Source organism: Lutzomyia longipalpis, chromosome 2 (assembly GCF_024334085.1).
Source record: "Lutzomyia longipalpis isolate SR_M1_2022 chromosome 2, ASM2433408v1".
Taxonomy (NCBI): domain Eukaryota; kingdom Metazoa; phylum Arthropoda; class Insecta; order Diptera; family Psychodidae; genus Lutzomyia; species Lutzomyia longipalpis.
In genome coordinates, this window is record NC_074708.1 from 14,448,016 (window position 1) to 14,463,132 (window position 15,117).

General features: G+C 35.6%; 3 protein-coding genes across 4 annotated transcripts in view; 1 reads left to right on the forward strand and 2 right to left on the reverse strand.

Moving 5' to 3' along the window:
- LOC129790857 (uncharacterized) overlaps nucleotides 1-15,117 on the forward strand; it is a 679,906-nt gene that overhangs the window by 393,427 nt on the left and 271,362 nt on the right. The window lies entirely within an intron of this gene.
- Nucleotides 8-14,536, reverse strand: LOC129790843 (probable aconitate hydratase, mitochondrial). 2 transcript variants are annotated; one of them, XR_008750632.1, is made up of 5 exons: nucleotides 14,342-14,516; nucleotides 6,904-8,369; nucleotides 2,970-3,645; nucleotides 219-564; nucleotides 8-60 (listed from the first exon to the last, which is right to left on the reverse strand). XR_008750632.1 is itself a non-coding variant. In XM_055828630.1 (4 exons), the coding sequence occupies exons 1-4, from the start codon at nucleotides 14,372-14,374 to the stop codon at nucleotides 370-372; spliced, it is 2,370 nt and encodes a 789-aa protein (XP_055684605.1). In that variant the 5' UTR covers nucleotides 14,375-14,536; the 3' UTR covers nucleotides 8-369. The 2 variants fall into 2 exon arrangements, 1 of the variants encoding a protein (XP_055684605.1); XM_055828630.1 differs by having other exon boundaries at nucleotides 8-564; nucleotides 14,342-14,536.
- On the reverse strand, nucleotides 14,608-15,113 carry LOC129790945 (zinc finger HIT domain-containing protein 1). The gene has a single exon (XM_055828800.1). It carries the CDS (start codon nucleotides 15,111-15,113, stop codon nucleotides 14,646-14,648), a length of 468 nt encoding a protein of 155 aa, XP_055684775.1. The 3' UTR covers nucleotides 14,608-14,645.

Consider the following 15,117-nt stretch of genomic DNA (forward strand, 5'->3'; position numbering starts at 1 on the left):
CCACTAATAGAGCCATTATAATATATATTTCTGTATATTATTATTTACAATTCACCGACTCTACAATTAAGTAAAATGTTTGCATTGAAGAATTTTCGGGTCGGCAGCCAGGGGGGCGGCGAGATGTTTTTTGAGAGAATTGAAAGGAATAAAAATAAAAAGAAATGTTTGACAAATTACTCACTGTTCTGCGTTAATTTGTATATTATATACCCTACCGCACATGATTGTTACTTTCTGATTTTTCTTTTAGGCTCTTCGTGGGTGGAGAGTCACGTGCTTATTATGTGTGTTGGTTGGAGTTTTGTAGTAAAGAGATATATTTTTTTTGTTGGGGGAAAAAGAAATAAAAACATTTGAGGGATGAATCTACTGCTTGGCCAGTTGTTTCATGCGATTGAGTGCACTGCCAGCTTTGAACCAACCAATCTGTTGCTCATTAAGTGTGTGATTAAGTTGAATACGATGCACTTTACCGTCTGCTTGCTTAATTTCACACTCAATCGGCTGTCCCGGTGCGATATCTTTCAATCCAAGCAGTGAGATCTTCGATGTTGGCTGAATCTGCAAAATAAACCCGAAAAAAAACAAAAAAATGTACTGGTAAGCTGACCAAGCTTACGAGAGCTGTGTTTCTTTCAGTGTACCAATTTTGTGAGAGCAAACTAGAATGCGAATTAACTAAAATACGCGCAAAGTCAGGAAAAGTAGAAAAGTCATACCCTAAGAAATCTTTAGAAGGCCATATCTCGAGAACGGATCCATAGATTTTCATAAATTTTTTTTTGTTTGAAAGGTCTTGATGTCAGCTATAACATATCGAAAAATGAAAGAAATTTATGTCGCCATTTTCGAAAAATTCGAGTTCGAAATTTTCGAAAACTTTGTTTTTGACATTAGCGCCTCTTGCGGTCATTTCTCGAAGTTGCAATGTTCTAGACATTTGTAGGGTTTCACGAAACCTTTCATTTGCGCTTGAGTTGATCAAGATCGGACTTGTAGAACCCGAGATATGACATGCTAACTTTGGAAGGCTATATCTCGAGAACGGATCCATAGATTTTCTTCATTTTTGGCATGAAGCTAGATAATATGGTCAGCTACAACATATCAAAAAATGAAAAAAATTTATGTCGTCGTTTTCGAAATATTCATCGAAAACTCATCGAAAATTTTGTTTTTGATTTTTTGCCCCCTAGCGGTCACTTTTGAAACTTCGGATGTTCTAGAGAGTTGTAGGGTTTGTTGAGATCTTTTATTTGACCCCGGGTTGATCAAAATCGGTCAAGCCGTTTTCGAGTTATAGTCGATTTTCGATGAAAAATTGTGGCGGCCATATTGACTAAACGGCTTGACCGATTTTCGAAAATGAGGTATCATTGGAAAGCTCTTGATGACCCCTACAACATATCAAAATTTCAGCCCTTTAGCTATAATAGCGGCTGAGATATAGCGAAAACAAAATTTTGAGGTTATTCAAAATGGCGGACGGGGGGGTGGGGGGATGGATTTGACCTCATAATCGGATTTCTTCAGGTCGATATTTAAACTTTGCCGTTTACCGCAAGTCTCTATCTATCACCGTTCTCTTGCAATTTAAGTTTATAATCCGGACGGACGGCCGGACGGACGGACGGCCGGACGGACGGACGGCCGGACGGCCGGAAAAATTTTTTTTTGGCGCATACGTTTTTTGGAATGTGGGGACCCTAATTCGTGCTCATCCCAAGTTTGAGCCCGATCTGACGACTTTCGATTTTGCTCGGTACACAAAAGCTGTGTCTGAAAGAAACACAGCTAAAATGCTTAATAAATATTTCTTTGAGGAAATTCCTTTGTTTTTAGCCGAGAGGTTCTAATTGCAAGCCTTTGAGACCTTTAATTTACCAAACTATCGTGAGTTCGCCTCTCGTTTTGGAACATTTTTTTTTCTTTTCTCTTAACCCTCCATGTACTGTGATCAAAACACTTACGCGCATTACTATGGGGTAGGTGACCGACCCCATAGAATTTTTTACAAAATAAGCGAAATCTTTCGGTCAAATGAGCTTTAATAGACTTTTGTCCATTTAAGAATACAAAAATAAATTTTAAATAGATTTTTTGATGATTTTTTTGAGTTAGAATCGTCTGGAAAGAGACAAATAGTGACAAAGCGAAGGAAAAAAAGGAATAAATTTGACCGTTACACCAATTTTTGAATTCCCTCTTCTTACATTTTTGTTAATAACTTTTTTTCTTGTGGTTGGATTGACCTCAAATTTTTCACAAAATTTTCTCAGATAACTAAGGAATTTATTTTCAAAAGCTTGGTTCTATACCTCTGAGAACTAAAGCGCAATTAATCGAAATATAGCTCTGGGGTCGGTCACCTACCCCTCATAGTATACGGAGGGTTAATCAATTTTTTTTGCATTTTTTAAGATTTTAAATGATTTTTTTCTAGAAGAATATAAGAATAAATGAGTCAAAGAGGTTGACTACAACCCTAAAAAATATTCTCTGGACTAATCAATTCACCCCAACATCCCCTTTCCACAATATTTTCTTTAAAAATAACTAAAAATTTCCTGATATATTTTTGAAGACTTATCATGGGTTGTTTATTCATTTTTTCGTGTTAAAAAGAATCTCTCTTCTCCCTCTCTATCTATCTAATTCTCTCTATTTATACGACTTATTCACAAAAGATCATACCCTAAGTGGATATCCAAATAAACGCGCGGCATTAAAAGCAATATCAATAAATGTTTGAATCATAAAAACGAGACAGTGAGAAGTTCTTTTTGCAAACTATTAGTGTTTACGTGTTGTTGCGCCTTTGGGGAATTATAATCCTGAACATGTGTATAAAATTAAGAGAGATAATTGTTAAAAATTAATGATCAGCTGCATTGAGAGTCCATAAAGTTTGTGTTTGATAAATTAATTTTCAACGCAATTTCAGTGTGTAAAATATTAAGGCTTACCTTGTCGTAGTCAGCAGGATCGGCAAAGGTGAGTGGCAGGAGTCCTTGTTTCTTCAAATTCGTCTCGTGAATACGGGCAAAAGATTTGACAATGATGGCACGTCCACCGAGATGCCTTGGCTCCAGGGCTGCATGTTCACGGGATGATCCCTCACCGTAGTTCTCATCACCAACAGCTACCCATTTGATACCCTTGGATTTGTAGAATCGCGCCACATCAGGTACACCACCCCATTCTCCCGTCACCTGATTCTTAATCTTATTCATTTCGCTATTCTCGGAATTTACGGCGCCAATGAACATGTTATTGGAGATATTATCCAAATGTCCACGATACTTGAGCCAGGGACCAGCAGCGGAGATGTGATCTGTTGTACATTTGCCCTTAACCTTAATGAGCACCGTCATCTCCTTCAGATCATTCCCATCCCACGTATCGAAGGGATCCAACAACTGGAGGCGGTTGCTCTTTGGATCAACGTCCACCTTGACTTGGGTACCATCAGCTGGGGGAGCATCGTACGTATCCTGACCCGGATCGAAGCCCTTGTTGGGCAATTCATCACCAAATGGTGCCTTAAGCTTGAATTCCTTCCCATCGGCCCCCTTGAGGGAATCCGTGAGTGGATTGAAGTCCAAACGGCCAGCAATTGAAAGTGCAGTGACCAATTCAGGGCTGCAAAAGACACACAGAAAGAAGAAAATCATCCCATTAGCTCACACACACACAGAGCCATCAAAGCCTCCCCACCCGCTGCAGAGACGCAGGTGAAAATCCCCAAACGTGCGAGTCAAATGAAGGAGAAGTGCAATATAAAGGCACCACACCACTTAATTAGTAATTTATTATTCATTAGCACTCCCGTGGCATTTGAGTGAGAGCCCCACAGCACCATTGTGGTTGTTTGGTGTGCCAGCAAATGTTCTGTTTAAACATCAATTGAAAATTTAATGTAAATAGTGTGTAATCAAATTATCGTGAGGTGATCAGAATCATCGGGAAAAGCGCTTCACCAAAATCACTAAATCAATATTTTATGAATTAATTATCCACCAACCATATCCATCCATCCACACATCACTAAAGTCTAATTGTATGAAATGTGATTTTTATTACAACACAAAAAGCGCTCCCACGAAATTCACTACCAAAGTACATTTTATTTGTACATATAATGTAGTTAAAGTTTGGTAGGTACCTCTCATATTTCAAAGGTAAAATAATTTTTAATTCCACGAAAATTTGCCACTTTCAACACCAATAAAGGGATTCAATTTAAATGCAATTCCAACGAATAAAACAAAAAAAATATTAATTTATGCCTGGCAGTGTATTTTTGTACATATTTGATCTTTTTTAAAAATAAATTTATTTGCTTATGACATTTAATTGCCAAGAAAATGTTATGAATGAAAATACTGATAAAATAGCCATATAAAAGATATATAAAATACTTGGACGTATTTTACAACTGCACAAGGTGCGCTATTTCAGGTGTCGTAAATTATATTGCAGCACAAATTACTGAATTTATTTAATTTGTTTACAAAGTCTAATAAAGAGACTCAAAAAAAATGCTTTTGAAAAGCTATTTTAGGCATTTTATATACCACCACAGAAGTATGTGCAAAAGATTTAAGTAAATTGACCTGAGAGAATATTTTTGAAAGTCAATCATAACGCGTCCAGTTATTAGAGTTGGTATACCACAACGCGGATGGGTCAGTCTATGCGTTGTAATTTAATTTTTGAGTAGTATTAGTAGGCAAAGCCGATCTTTTGTGAAATTTGGCAATTTGATGCATAAAAAAGGTCATATCCTAAGTTCTATTAGACCTACAAAAATTTCGTGACCAGTTATGGAAAGCTATTGAAATAAGCTATAATATGACATATACTTCGATACAGTCATACCCCGCATAATCAAGTCGAGGTTATACTCTTCTCACCCATTAATTTTAATGCGTAAGAAGAGTATAACCTCGACTTGATTATGCGGGGTATGACTGTACATTTCAAGGTCACCTCCAGAACACAAAATGGCGTATTTTTGTTTCACAAAAAGAGTATTTCGCATTTTTCGTCCTGAAGGAATGGTTCTAGAGGTTTCTGATGTTTTAGAAAGTTGTAGAGTTTTGCAAAACCTTTAATTTGATACCAAGTTGAGCAAAATCGGACAAGCCGTTCAAGAAATATGACTCTTAAAACTTTTTAAATACAAGAATTTTTCAAATGGTCATATCTTCTAAACGGCGACATAGATTTTCTTCATTTTCGGACTGGTGACAGATATTAAGTCAGGCTACAACATATCAAAATTTAAAAGAAATCTATGATCGGGGTTCGAAGAAATTGCCCCTTAAAGTTAGGCAATTTTTGTTTTTGTATTTAGCGCCTCTTGCGGCCATTTTTGGAACTTGGAATGTTCTAGATAGTTGTAGAGCTTCTTAAAACCTTTAATTTGATACCAAGATGATCAAAATCGGTCAAGCCGTTCTCAAGTTATATCGAAAAAACACTTTTTGCTTTAGACCGCCATATTTGCTAAACGGCTTGACCGATTGTCAAGTATGAATTGTTGATGAAAACGTCTCACTGAGCCCTACAACATACTAAAATTTCAGACCTCTAACTATAAGGGAAGTGGTTGACAATATTCCAAAATGGCGGATGGCGGCCATCTTGGATTTCGAAAATGCGAAAAAAAGAAAATTTACACCCACATTTCTATAGAAAACTTCAAACCGGAAGTTTCTATCTTTTACCGTTCTCGACTTATAAGGCAAAGTATGGCGCACCGGCCGGCAGGCCGGCCGGCAGGCCGGCCGGCCGGATCAAAAATTTTCCACCACCATTTTCGTAATGTGGGATGTCCAAAACGTGCTCATACCAAGTTTGAGCCCGATCCGAGGTGGTCGGTTTTTCCGACGATTACAATACTTGGTATGCCACGATTGTGGTATACCAACTAATATTCTTCTTCTTCTAATAAAAACGTTTAAGGAGCTATTTTAGCTATTTTCAGTAATTCAAATAATTATTTTAAGTAAATTAGGACAGAATATATTTTTTTATTGGAATCAGCAGAGTAAAGATCACTCATGAAGCATTGGCGCTGATGTTTCATCAATGTCTCGTGACTAAGGACTAAGGAATATTTGAAACATTCTTATAACAAAATGTTTCACAATACTTTAATCAAAAAAACAACGATGAAACAACTGCGCTTATGCTTCATTCATTTAAATGGCAAAAAACATAATAATGCCATCTTTGCATTCATTTTTGAGAAAATCTTAGTCTGCATTTCCCAAGATACTTTTTAAGAAAAATCTAGAGTCTCTTTTCCAATTTCTGAAGCCTCTAAAAACATTCTTTTATGTTCTAAAAGCTCTAAAGTGGTTTAAGAACATAAAAATTGATAATTTTTGTTCTAAAGGTGATTTTGAATATTCTTTAATCTTTCTATAACACAACTCCGCTCAAGGTTTTGACTCAAAAAATAAATATTAACCAGCTAAACTTCAGCAATTTCAAAAACGTCCGATTGGTCGTTAAAGGGTTAAGACTGAACAGGATCAATTAAATCATTTCGAAATTAATAATTTTATCAACGAAAAGTAATTTTGTTTAATACGTTGTTAATTTTTCAATCATTTAACTAGAATAATTCTCTGTTAATTCACCAATTCAACGTCTGTTCAAACTCTTAAAAGTATTTTTTTTACGAGCAAATGCACCAGTCTTGGCACCAATTTAGTTGATAATAAAACCATAGTTTTCAGTACCTTCCTTAACGAGTAATTAAAAACATTTTTTTTTTGGAAAAACTTACTACAAAAAATCATATTTTTTGGATCCTTTTATGAATCTCAAATCAATTTAATTAAAATTTAATTTTCTTTGACAAAGAACATTGGAAAAAAAACTCACCTGGTCACAAAGCAATGTGTGGCAGGATTAGCATCATTCCTTCCGGTGAAGTTACGATTGTAGGACGTAACAATGGTATTCTTTTCACCCTTCTTCACATCCTTCCTATCCCACTGTCCAATGCACGGCCCGCAGGCATTAGCCAAGACAGTTCCACCAAATTGCCTGAATGTTTCGGCAATGCCATCGCGTTCAATGGTGGCACGAATCTGTTCAGATCCAGGAGTAACATTGAAGGGGATCTTGGATTTAATTCCATGCGCTAGGGCATCCTTTGCAATGGCAGCACACCTGCCCATGTCTTCGTATGAGGAATTGGTGCAGGATCCAATGAGGCCAACTCTGATATCCATGGGGTAGCCGTTCTTCTTGGAATTCTCGCCGAGTTTGCTGATTGGATGGGCAAGATCGGGTGTGAAGGGTCCATTGACATGGGGTTCAAGTTTGTCCAAATTGATCTCAATGACATCATCGTATTTGCATCCATGATCGGGTGAAAGGAGCTTTCCTTGGAATTTCGTTGCTTCTGTGGCAATTCCAGCACGTCCTGTGGACTTCAGGTAGGACGCCATGCGGTTGTTGAAGGGGAAAATGGAGGTGGTGGCACCAATTTCAGCACCCATGTTGCAAATTGTTGCCATTCCGGTGCACGAGATGGAATCAACACCCTTTCCGTGGTACTCAATGATGGCACCAGTACCACCCTTGACGGTGAGAATGTCAGCAACTTTGAGAATGACATCCTTTGGCGATGTCCACCCGCTGATCTTCCCCGTGAGATGCACCCCGATTACATTGGGGCATTTCAGCTCCCACGGAATGTCCGCCATTACGTCCACAGCATCGGCACCACCGACACCAATGCAGAGACCACCCAAACCACCACCATTGGGCGTGTGGGAATCCGTGCCGATCATCAACAGCCCGGGGAACGCGTAGTTCTCAAGGATGATCTGATGGATAATTCCCGATCCTGGCTTCCAGAAGCCCACCCCATACTTGGCTCCAGCCGTCGAGAGGAATTTGTAGACTTCAGCATTGATGTCTTTGGCGCGCTTCAAGTCCTGCTCCCCACCAATTTGGGCCTCGATCAAGTGATCACAGTGGATTGTCGATGGCACAGCCACACGCTTCAATCCCGATGAAATGAACTGCAACATGGCCATTTGAGCCGTTGCATCCTGCATGGCTACACGATCAGGCCTTAGGCGAAGGTAGGATACCCCACGCTGAATTTCCTGATTCTGCGGATCATCCAAATGGGAGTAGAGAACCTTCTCAGCGAGCGTCAATGGGCGATTGAGACGCTTCTTCGCGATCTCAATGCGAGACGTCAGCTTCTCGTACGGCATATACACCGAACTGTCGAACTTTGAGATGGCCACCTTGGAGGAAGCAACGCAGGATGCATGGAAGAGACGCTGCTGGAGGTTCATGGCGTGGGCGGCCGCAGCAGCACGCTTCGCCTGCAGAAAAAAAGATTAATTAATAAAGTATTTTACAACCAATTAGAGAAACAATTAACGCGCAAGAAAAATGATTTTACAAAACTTTTTTTTTAATAAAATATTCTCTTTCGTTCTCATGGAAAAATGTTGTAACTTGACAGCGTAATCAATGGAAAAGGGGGAAAAACTTCGTCATCATTACGTGATGAATGAATGTTATCAGTATGCAAAATTCTTTTATTATTCCCATTAACATCAACAACCCGCAGCATCATTGAGATAAGGCGAAATTTCAGGTCAAACGGAGATGATTTGCATTTGAAATTTGCGATTCAAATTTCTAATGTTTTTGCATTTATTCCAGATAAAGTTTTGTTTTGATAAGATGGACAGGAATTTAATCAAAGTTATTATTCAAATTAGTTTTATTTTTGCTGCATTGCATTGATTAATAGTTGTAGATAAATCAGTTAAGGTAGAGAATATTTATTTATGTAAATTGGAATAAGTTTTGCTAGGATATTCCAAAAGAATTTTCATTTTTTTTATTAGAATAATTTATTCCAAGTTAGTTTTAGTCAAATGTGAAAATCATTTAGGAATAAAAAATATTTTCTTTTCAAGATAAATTTTTATTGCAAATTTTATTTAAAAATACATAGAAAAGCATTTCTGAACTAAAATTTAATTATGTACATAATTGGATAAAAAAATTTATAAATTTTATAAATTATAATATTTAAAACGGATAATTTATACTATTTTTAGGAGAAGTTTTATAATAATGATTTTCCGGGTTTTTCGTAGGTAAAGTGGGGGTTTCTCACCCAGAAAAACTCACGTTTTCCAGAGCTTTCGGCTCCATTCGGAACCTTCTTCAGTGGTTAAGCTAAAATTTTCCCTATCTCTAGTTGCGTCACGTTTTATAACTTCTTTTAAGCTAAAACTCCCTCTTAAAACGAATTAAAATTACTCCTTATGAAAATATTCAAAAAATGAAAACAAATTGATTTCAAAAAGGAGGTTTAAATCGTTTAAATGTTTGAAATTATTTTTTTTAATCTGCCTAATTTTTTTTGTTGTGTCTATTAATGTTTTAATTTAATCACATTGAGGTCTAATCTTTTCTTTTGAAACTATTTAATAAAATAAACTTTTTGGAATTATTTTTCATCTTCGCAACTTTAGGTCTTAAATGAAAAAAAAAAACGATTTTGATAAATCTGATTTTCTTGCATGACCAATTTAGACTAATTAAACTAAAACATTTTCCCAATTCAATGTGAATTTAATATAAGAGCATAGAAAATAAATAAATTACTTTGCTTGATACATAAAGTCCTTTGTAAGTAAACCTAAGTAATTCAACAGGTAAATAGTTGCACAATCAACGGCAAACGATACAGTGATTAGTTCTTATCAAACATAATCAAAAAGCACCTGATTTGATGTGATTTATTTCAATATTCTACGATAAGATAATTCCAAAACCTTTCGTAAATTCCAGGAAGCCCAAGTATAGAATTATTGACTTTATTGGTCACATGAACTGAATTTTATCTCACAGCTTCATAATCAATCATTGGCAAAATGAAGAAAGATTTTCAACGTAAAATCTTCTCAGTTTTCCAATTTTTCTCATCAATTTAATTATGTAAAAAAATCTCTTGAGATCGAATTAAATTTTCAAGAATAAAATTCTCTTGTGATCTCGTGTGTTGCTGGCAAAGATCTTGGCTGAAATCAAACACTTGATCAAATATTTGAATCTTTGGCTCAACTTTCCATTGATTACCCGCCACATGGGCATTGTTGACGCGTGCGTATCACACAGAAAAATTTTTCGCATTTTGTGAATGCGAGTGAAATGGTTCGCAGTTTCAATCTGCGAGCCTCAGGTAGACTCTCACATTACTATTACGAGTCTATGGTAGATAGTTTCTTTCTCACTAACATTTGACAGGTTTTTTTTTGACAAGCTCCTTGTTTATTTTCAATTTGCCCGTTACCGCAATGCCTCATCTAAAGAACACTGACACGATTTTCTAGAGACGTGGTATATGAGATATTCAGTCCAGAAAACGTTTTTACACGTTTTTTTTCTGGTTTTCTTGCAACAAAAAAGCATTTTCATCATACACGTATGATTTTGGGTCATTTTATAAAAGATGTTACACCATTGAAAGATGAACTTCTGCAAAAAGATTTCGTGACGACATGTCGTAGGATAATCCATACCTTTTTCTCTTTTCGTCATTGAATAAATTCTTAATATATCCAATCATTTACAAAATTTTGCAAATATTTTTTTTATAATTACAAAAAAAACCCAAAAATTATTTATAGAAAATTAAATTAAGCTGTTTTACAAAATCTTATGTCGCAAAGTGCTACTTTAAAATAACACGAGCTACTTTAGAAAGGATTTTCAGTCGGGATTTCGCCCTCAAATTCTTTTGACCGCCATCTTGCATACCAAACTATTATTGATTTTTTTAAATTCATATCTTTGATTCTACAAAATAGGGCTTTATAACGTTTCATAAGATCTATATTTTCCTAAATTAAAACAAATAAATTAATAATTAAAATAAAAAAAATAATATTCGCGTGAAAAACAAGTTTATGGTTATGGGAAATGTGAGAAACATCATCCAAAAAGCATGGTTGTAAAATAAAATATTTATTTTACATTACATTTGTTGGAAAAAAGTTCGGATAAAATGGCGGCCATTTTTGAATTGCTTAACACATCCAGGACGGCTTGACGCACATCGGCGTCCACTGACAGTTCTCAATTCTGTACGCTGTAACAATTTGCCACTCTTTTTGCGTTTGACATTTACCCGGTAGGAAAACTTCTCCAACATTTTTTCAGCAAATTTTAATTGCTGACTCGTAAGGTGTTCATATATGATTAATAAATTTTGATTTATTAAATTTCTGAAATGATTTGGAATCAATTTGAAATGATTTGAGATTGATGTGACAAGAAAATGGAATATCTAGAATATTCTATTCTATTAATCTTGATATTGATAATAGAACGAATAGAACATTTTAGATATTATTATCCTATAAAGAAAAAATATGAAAAATATCATGTCAGGGGAAATAAAATTTTCAAAAATTAAAAAAAAAACAAGAAATAAGTAGAAGGATGTTTAGAATATTCTAGTTTTTTTTAATTGCTCTGTCACAGAGAAGATTTTAGCTAAATACATGTATTATGAAGTTTTCAGAATTTTTAGAACAAAAAAATCAACCTGCTCGTTCACGTTATCATTACCATTTATTTTTAATATAAAATAATGTAAATGCTAGAAAATTCTCAAAATGGTTCAGTACGGATGGCGAAGCAATTTTTTATTGACATATCTGGTATATTTTCTCGTTTCAACATAACCTAATTTTTATTCTGGTGTCCGAAAAAAGTAAGAATTATGAAATAAATTAGCAAAGAAAAGCTTCCAGAAGTTTCCCTTTAGGCTATAAAATAATGTTCTAGCTGAAAATTTACATTTAAATTTAATTTTAAGTGTTTTGTAGCGGAAAATCTTCATCGCTTAAAACTTTAGGTGAGTTAGGTTATATATTTTGCGAAAAGAAAATTTTCCTATTACATAACCTCAATTTAATTTTTGTGATAAAAAAATGCTACATAATGTTTAAAAGCAAAAAGGAAACTCGTCTGAGAGATTTTCACAGAAATTATCCCATAAATCTGACTTTTTCCCACGTAAATATAAAAATGCGATTATGTTGGAATGAGAAAAAAATGCCAAATATGTCCAAAAAATTCTCTTCACCAATATCATACCATTTAAACTATTCCTCTGACTGTTCTGTGAGCTTGAATTTGATGTTCAACATACAACCAGTTAGTGAAATCTTAAAGAAAGATTTTTGAAATTTAAATTGTATTTTAATTTGATATTATTCTTTTTTTTATTGTTTTGTTTTCGATTATTTTATATTAAAAGAATATTTGTGTTTCACTTAAGTGAGTATTCTCTCAAATATAAATATTTTCTGATAACGTGCGAAGAACATAAGCACACTATGGTCCCACCGGGTAACATTTCTGGACGCCAGTGACTAATTGTTACATGTCGCGTAAAAAACCTTTGGGAAGTATTTTACCCGTCGTCAGTGTGTTAAAAATTTTTATCTAAAATTGATCAACGTAACCATATTAATATACTTTCATATTTTACCATTAAGCTTATAATAAGCTTTAATATTTATGATCGGACATTTCGGTTTAGGATTGTTCGTCCGATTGACTTAAATTTTATTTTATAAAGTTAAATTAATGTCTTATGAAACATTATCAAGTTAAATTAGTTTTTGACGATATTTTTTAAATATCCTTTCTAAAGTAGTTCAAGTTATCTTAAAGTAACCCTGCGACGTAAGATTTTGTAACACAGCCTTATTTAAGGGTCTATTAATTAACTTTGGTTTTTTTTTTTAATTATAAAAAATAATTCAAACTTTGAAAGTCATTATGAAATTATTTAATGACGAAAAAAGAAAAAGTATGGATTATCCTACGACATATCGTCATGAAATTCTGTTGCAGAAATTATTTTTTCTATGGTTGTGACGCGTTGTGACATCCTTTAAAAAATATGCGAAAATTTATGTTTTCGAGAAGAAATTTTATTTTTGTGGACCTTTACATGAGATCAGATAATGATTTTTGGTGTTTTAATAGTTTTTCCAGATGAAAAATTAACAAAATAAAAATCATGTGTAAAATTGGTAATTCCGCCCAATTTCCGCGCGGCGCTAGTGTTTGTGAAAGAAACCTTTTAAATGTTTTTTCTGCTATAACATTTGCTTTCTTCTCGTCAATTTTATCAATTAATATTGTATTTTTATTTATCTATTTTGGGCAAATAATGCTATTTATGGAAGAAATATTGCTTTTAAATTGGTGTAAGTGATTGAGCAAATCAGTATTTATAGAATTCAATGTTCAATTTCGGTCCAATAAATGTGAAAATTTTCGAGAAATAGTGCGAATGAGTGCGAGTGAAATATTCGTATTTTGTCTATGCGAGTGGCCCACTCGCAAAAATTGACGATTTGACTGCCACTTTTTGTCATTTTTTTTCTGTGTGTAAAGAATTTGACTTCTTTGCCGTTCAAGGGCAAAATTTGCATATTCTAATGCCAATTAAATGGAATTAATTAATCTCTTGGCAACTTTATATTCTTTCCCACATAAGATTACGCTCAGGATGGGTCGGTGAGATCCCAGACATCAACAGGGAGCTCCTCCTGCTCATCTGGAGCTTATTTTGTTTGCAAAAATTCCACGTTTTTTGCTTGCCTGGCATAATCTTCATCACGTGAGTTTGCTCTCTCTGGGAATTTTCTGTGAATGAAGTGGCTTATGAAATCCCGTCAAAGTGTCACCAGAGAGTGTACTGATAACCCCGTACGGCCCCCAATTCAAAGGTCACTCTATTTGGAAAATATTCCAGGAGGTCAAGCCGAAAAAAAAACCTTCCCCGATGGGAATCAAAACAAGACTCTGGGGCGAAATTGTTTAATTGTTTTCCTCTGCCGGAGGGCATTTCTGCGGCTTCTGCAGCACTGCTAGCGTGGGCTAACAGAAGCCAAAACTCCCCGAAATAGATCAATTTTATTTATAATCTCGGCCACAGGCGTCATCCGCACAGAAGCTGAAGAAAGGTGAAAGAGGCCGTGTTAGATAACAAATAAGAAGTCTCATATGATTTTTTTTCTTCCTTCATCCAGGTAATCCCCAAAAGCGCAAATTGGCGCGAATTATCGCAATTGAATTATTCTTATCACGAGTTTTGTGAAGACTTTTTTATCTGCCTGAGAATAGCTCATTTTTTTCTGATGCGACAAAATTGCGCCTCAATATTCCGCAGAGATGGAAAAAGAGGTCGACCAAAGTCAGCGGGAGAGGTTTTCATTAATTTTCATGAGGAATTACTTGGAATACTCACCTTGCGAGTTATTATCCTCGTGCAGTAGGACATCCTGCTGAGATTGCGCCGGATCAAAATACTTGGATCACTTTAATTTCACTGAATTTTCCCTTTTTCGTGGACCTTCAGCCTTCTGAGCTGGAAGATTCAACTTGTTCTGAGTTCTTTACGTAACACAAAACTGACGTTTAGCCCGTCGACTTCAATTGTAGCTGCCGTAACGCAACATAGCAGATAGTTGCCACATCGGCTACAACAATGAACGAATTATTTAATTTTGATATAATTTTTATTTTAGAAAAATTTATAACTTAATTAGCGATTAAGCTGTCCATTTGAGGCATCTAGTATCCTGATGTGTCCCTAAGCATCGTACGCAGCAATACCTCGTCCCACAGGATGTGCAGGTGTAGTTGGAAGGAAATCCACAGACTGCACAGAAATGTCGATCCGGGAATTTTGAAGGCGGCGCTTGTGCACTTCCGTAGTTTGGGGGATCAGGCCTCAGGGCCTTATCCTCCTCAAGGAGCTGCGCAAAGCTTTTCCTATACTTTGCCTTGAAATAATCCGCTCCTTTATGTTTTTTCTTCTTGTTCTTCGACACATCGAGATTATCCTGGAATTTTGGGATCTTCTTTGACATCACAAGATCTGCATGCGGGTCATCGTGAAAATTGTCCTGCTCAAGGGCCTCCAGTGCCTTCCTTGCACGCCTCTTCCTGGAAGCTTCATCGAGAACGCGCTTCTTATCCGCCTCCTTGATCCTCCCCGATTCACGGCTAGTCATCATTTTT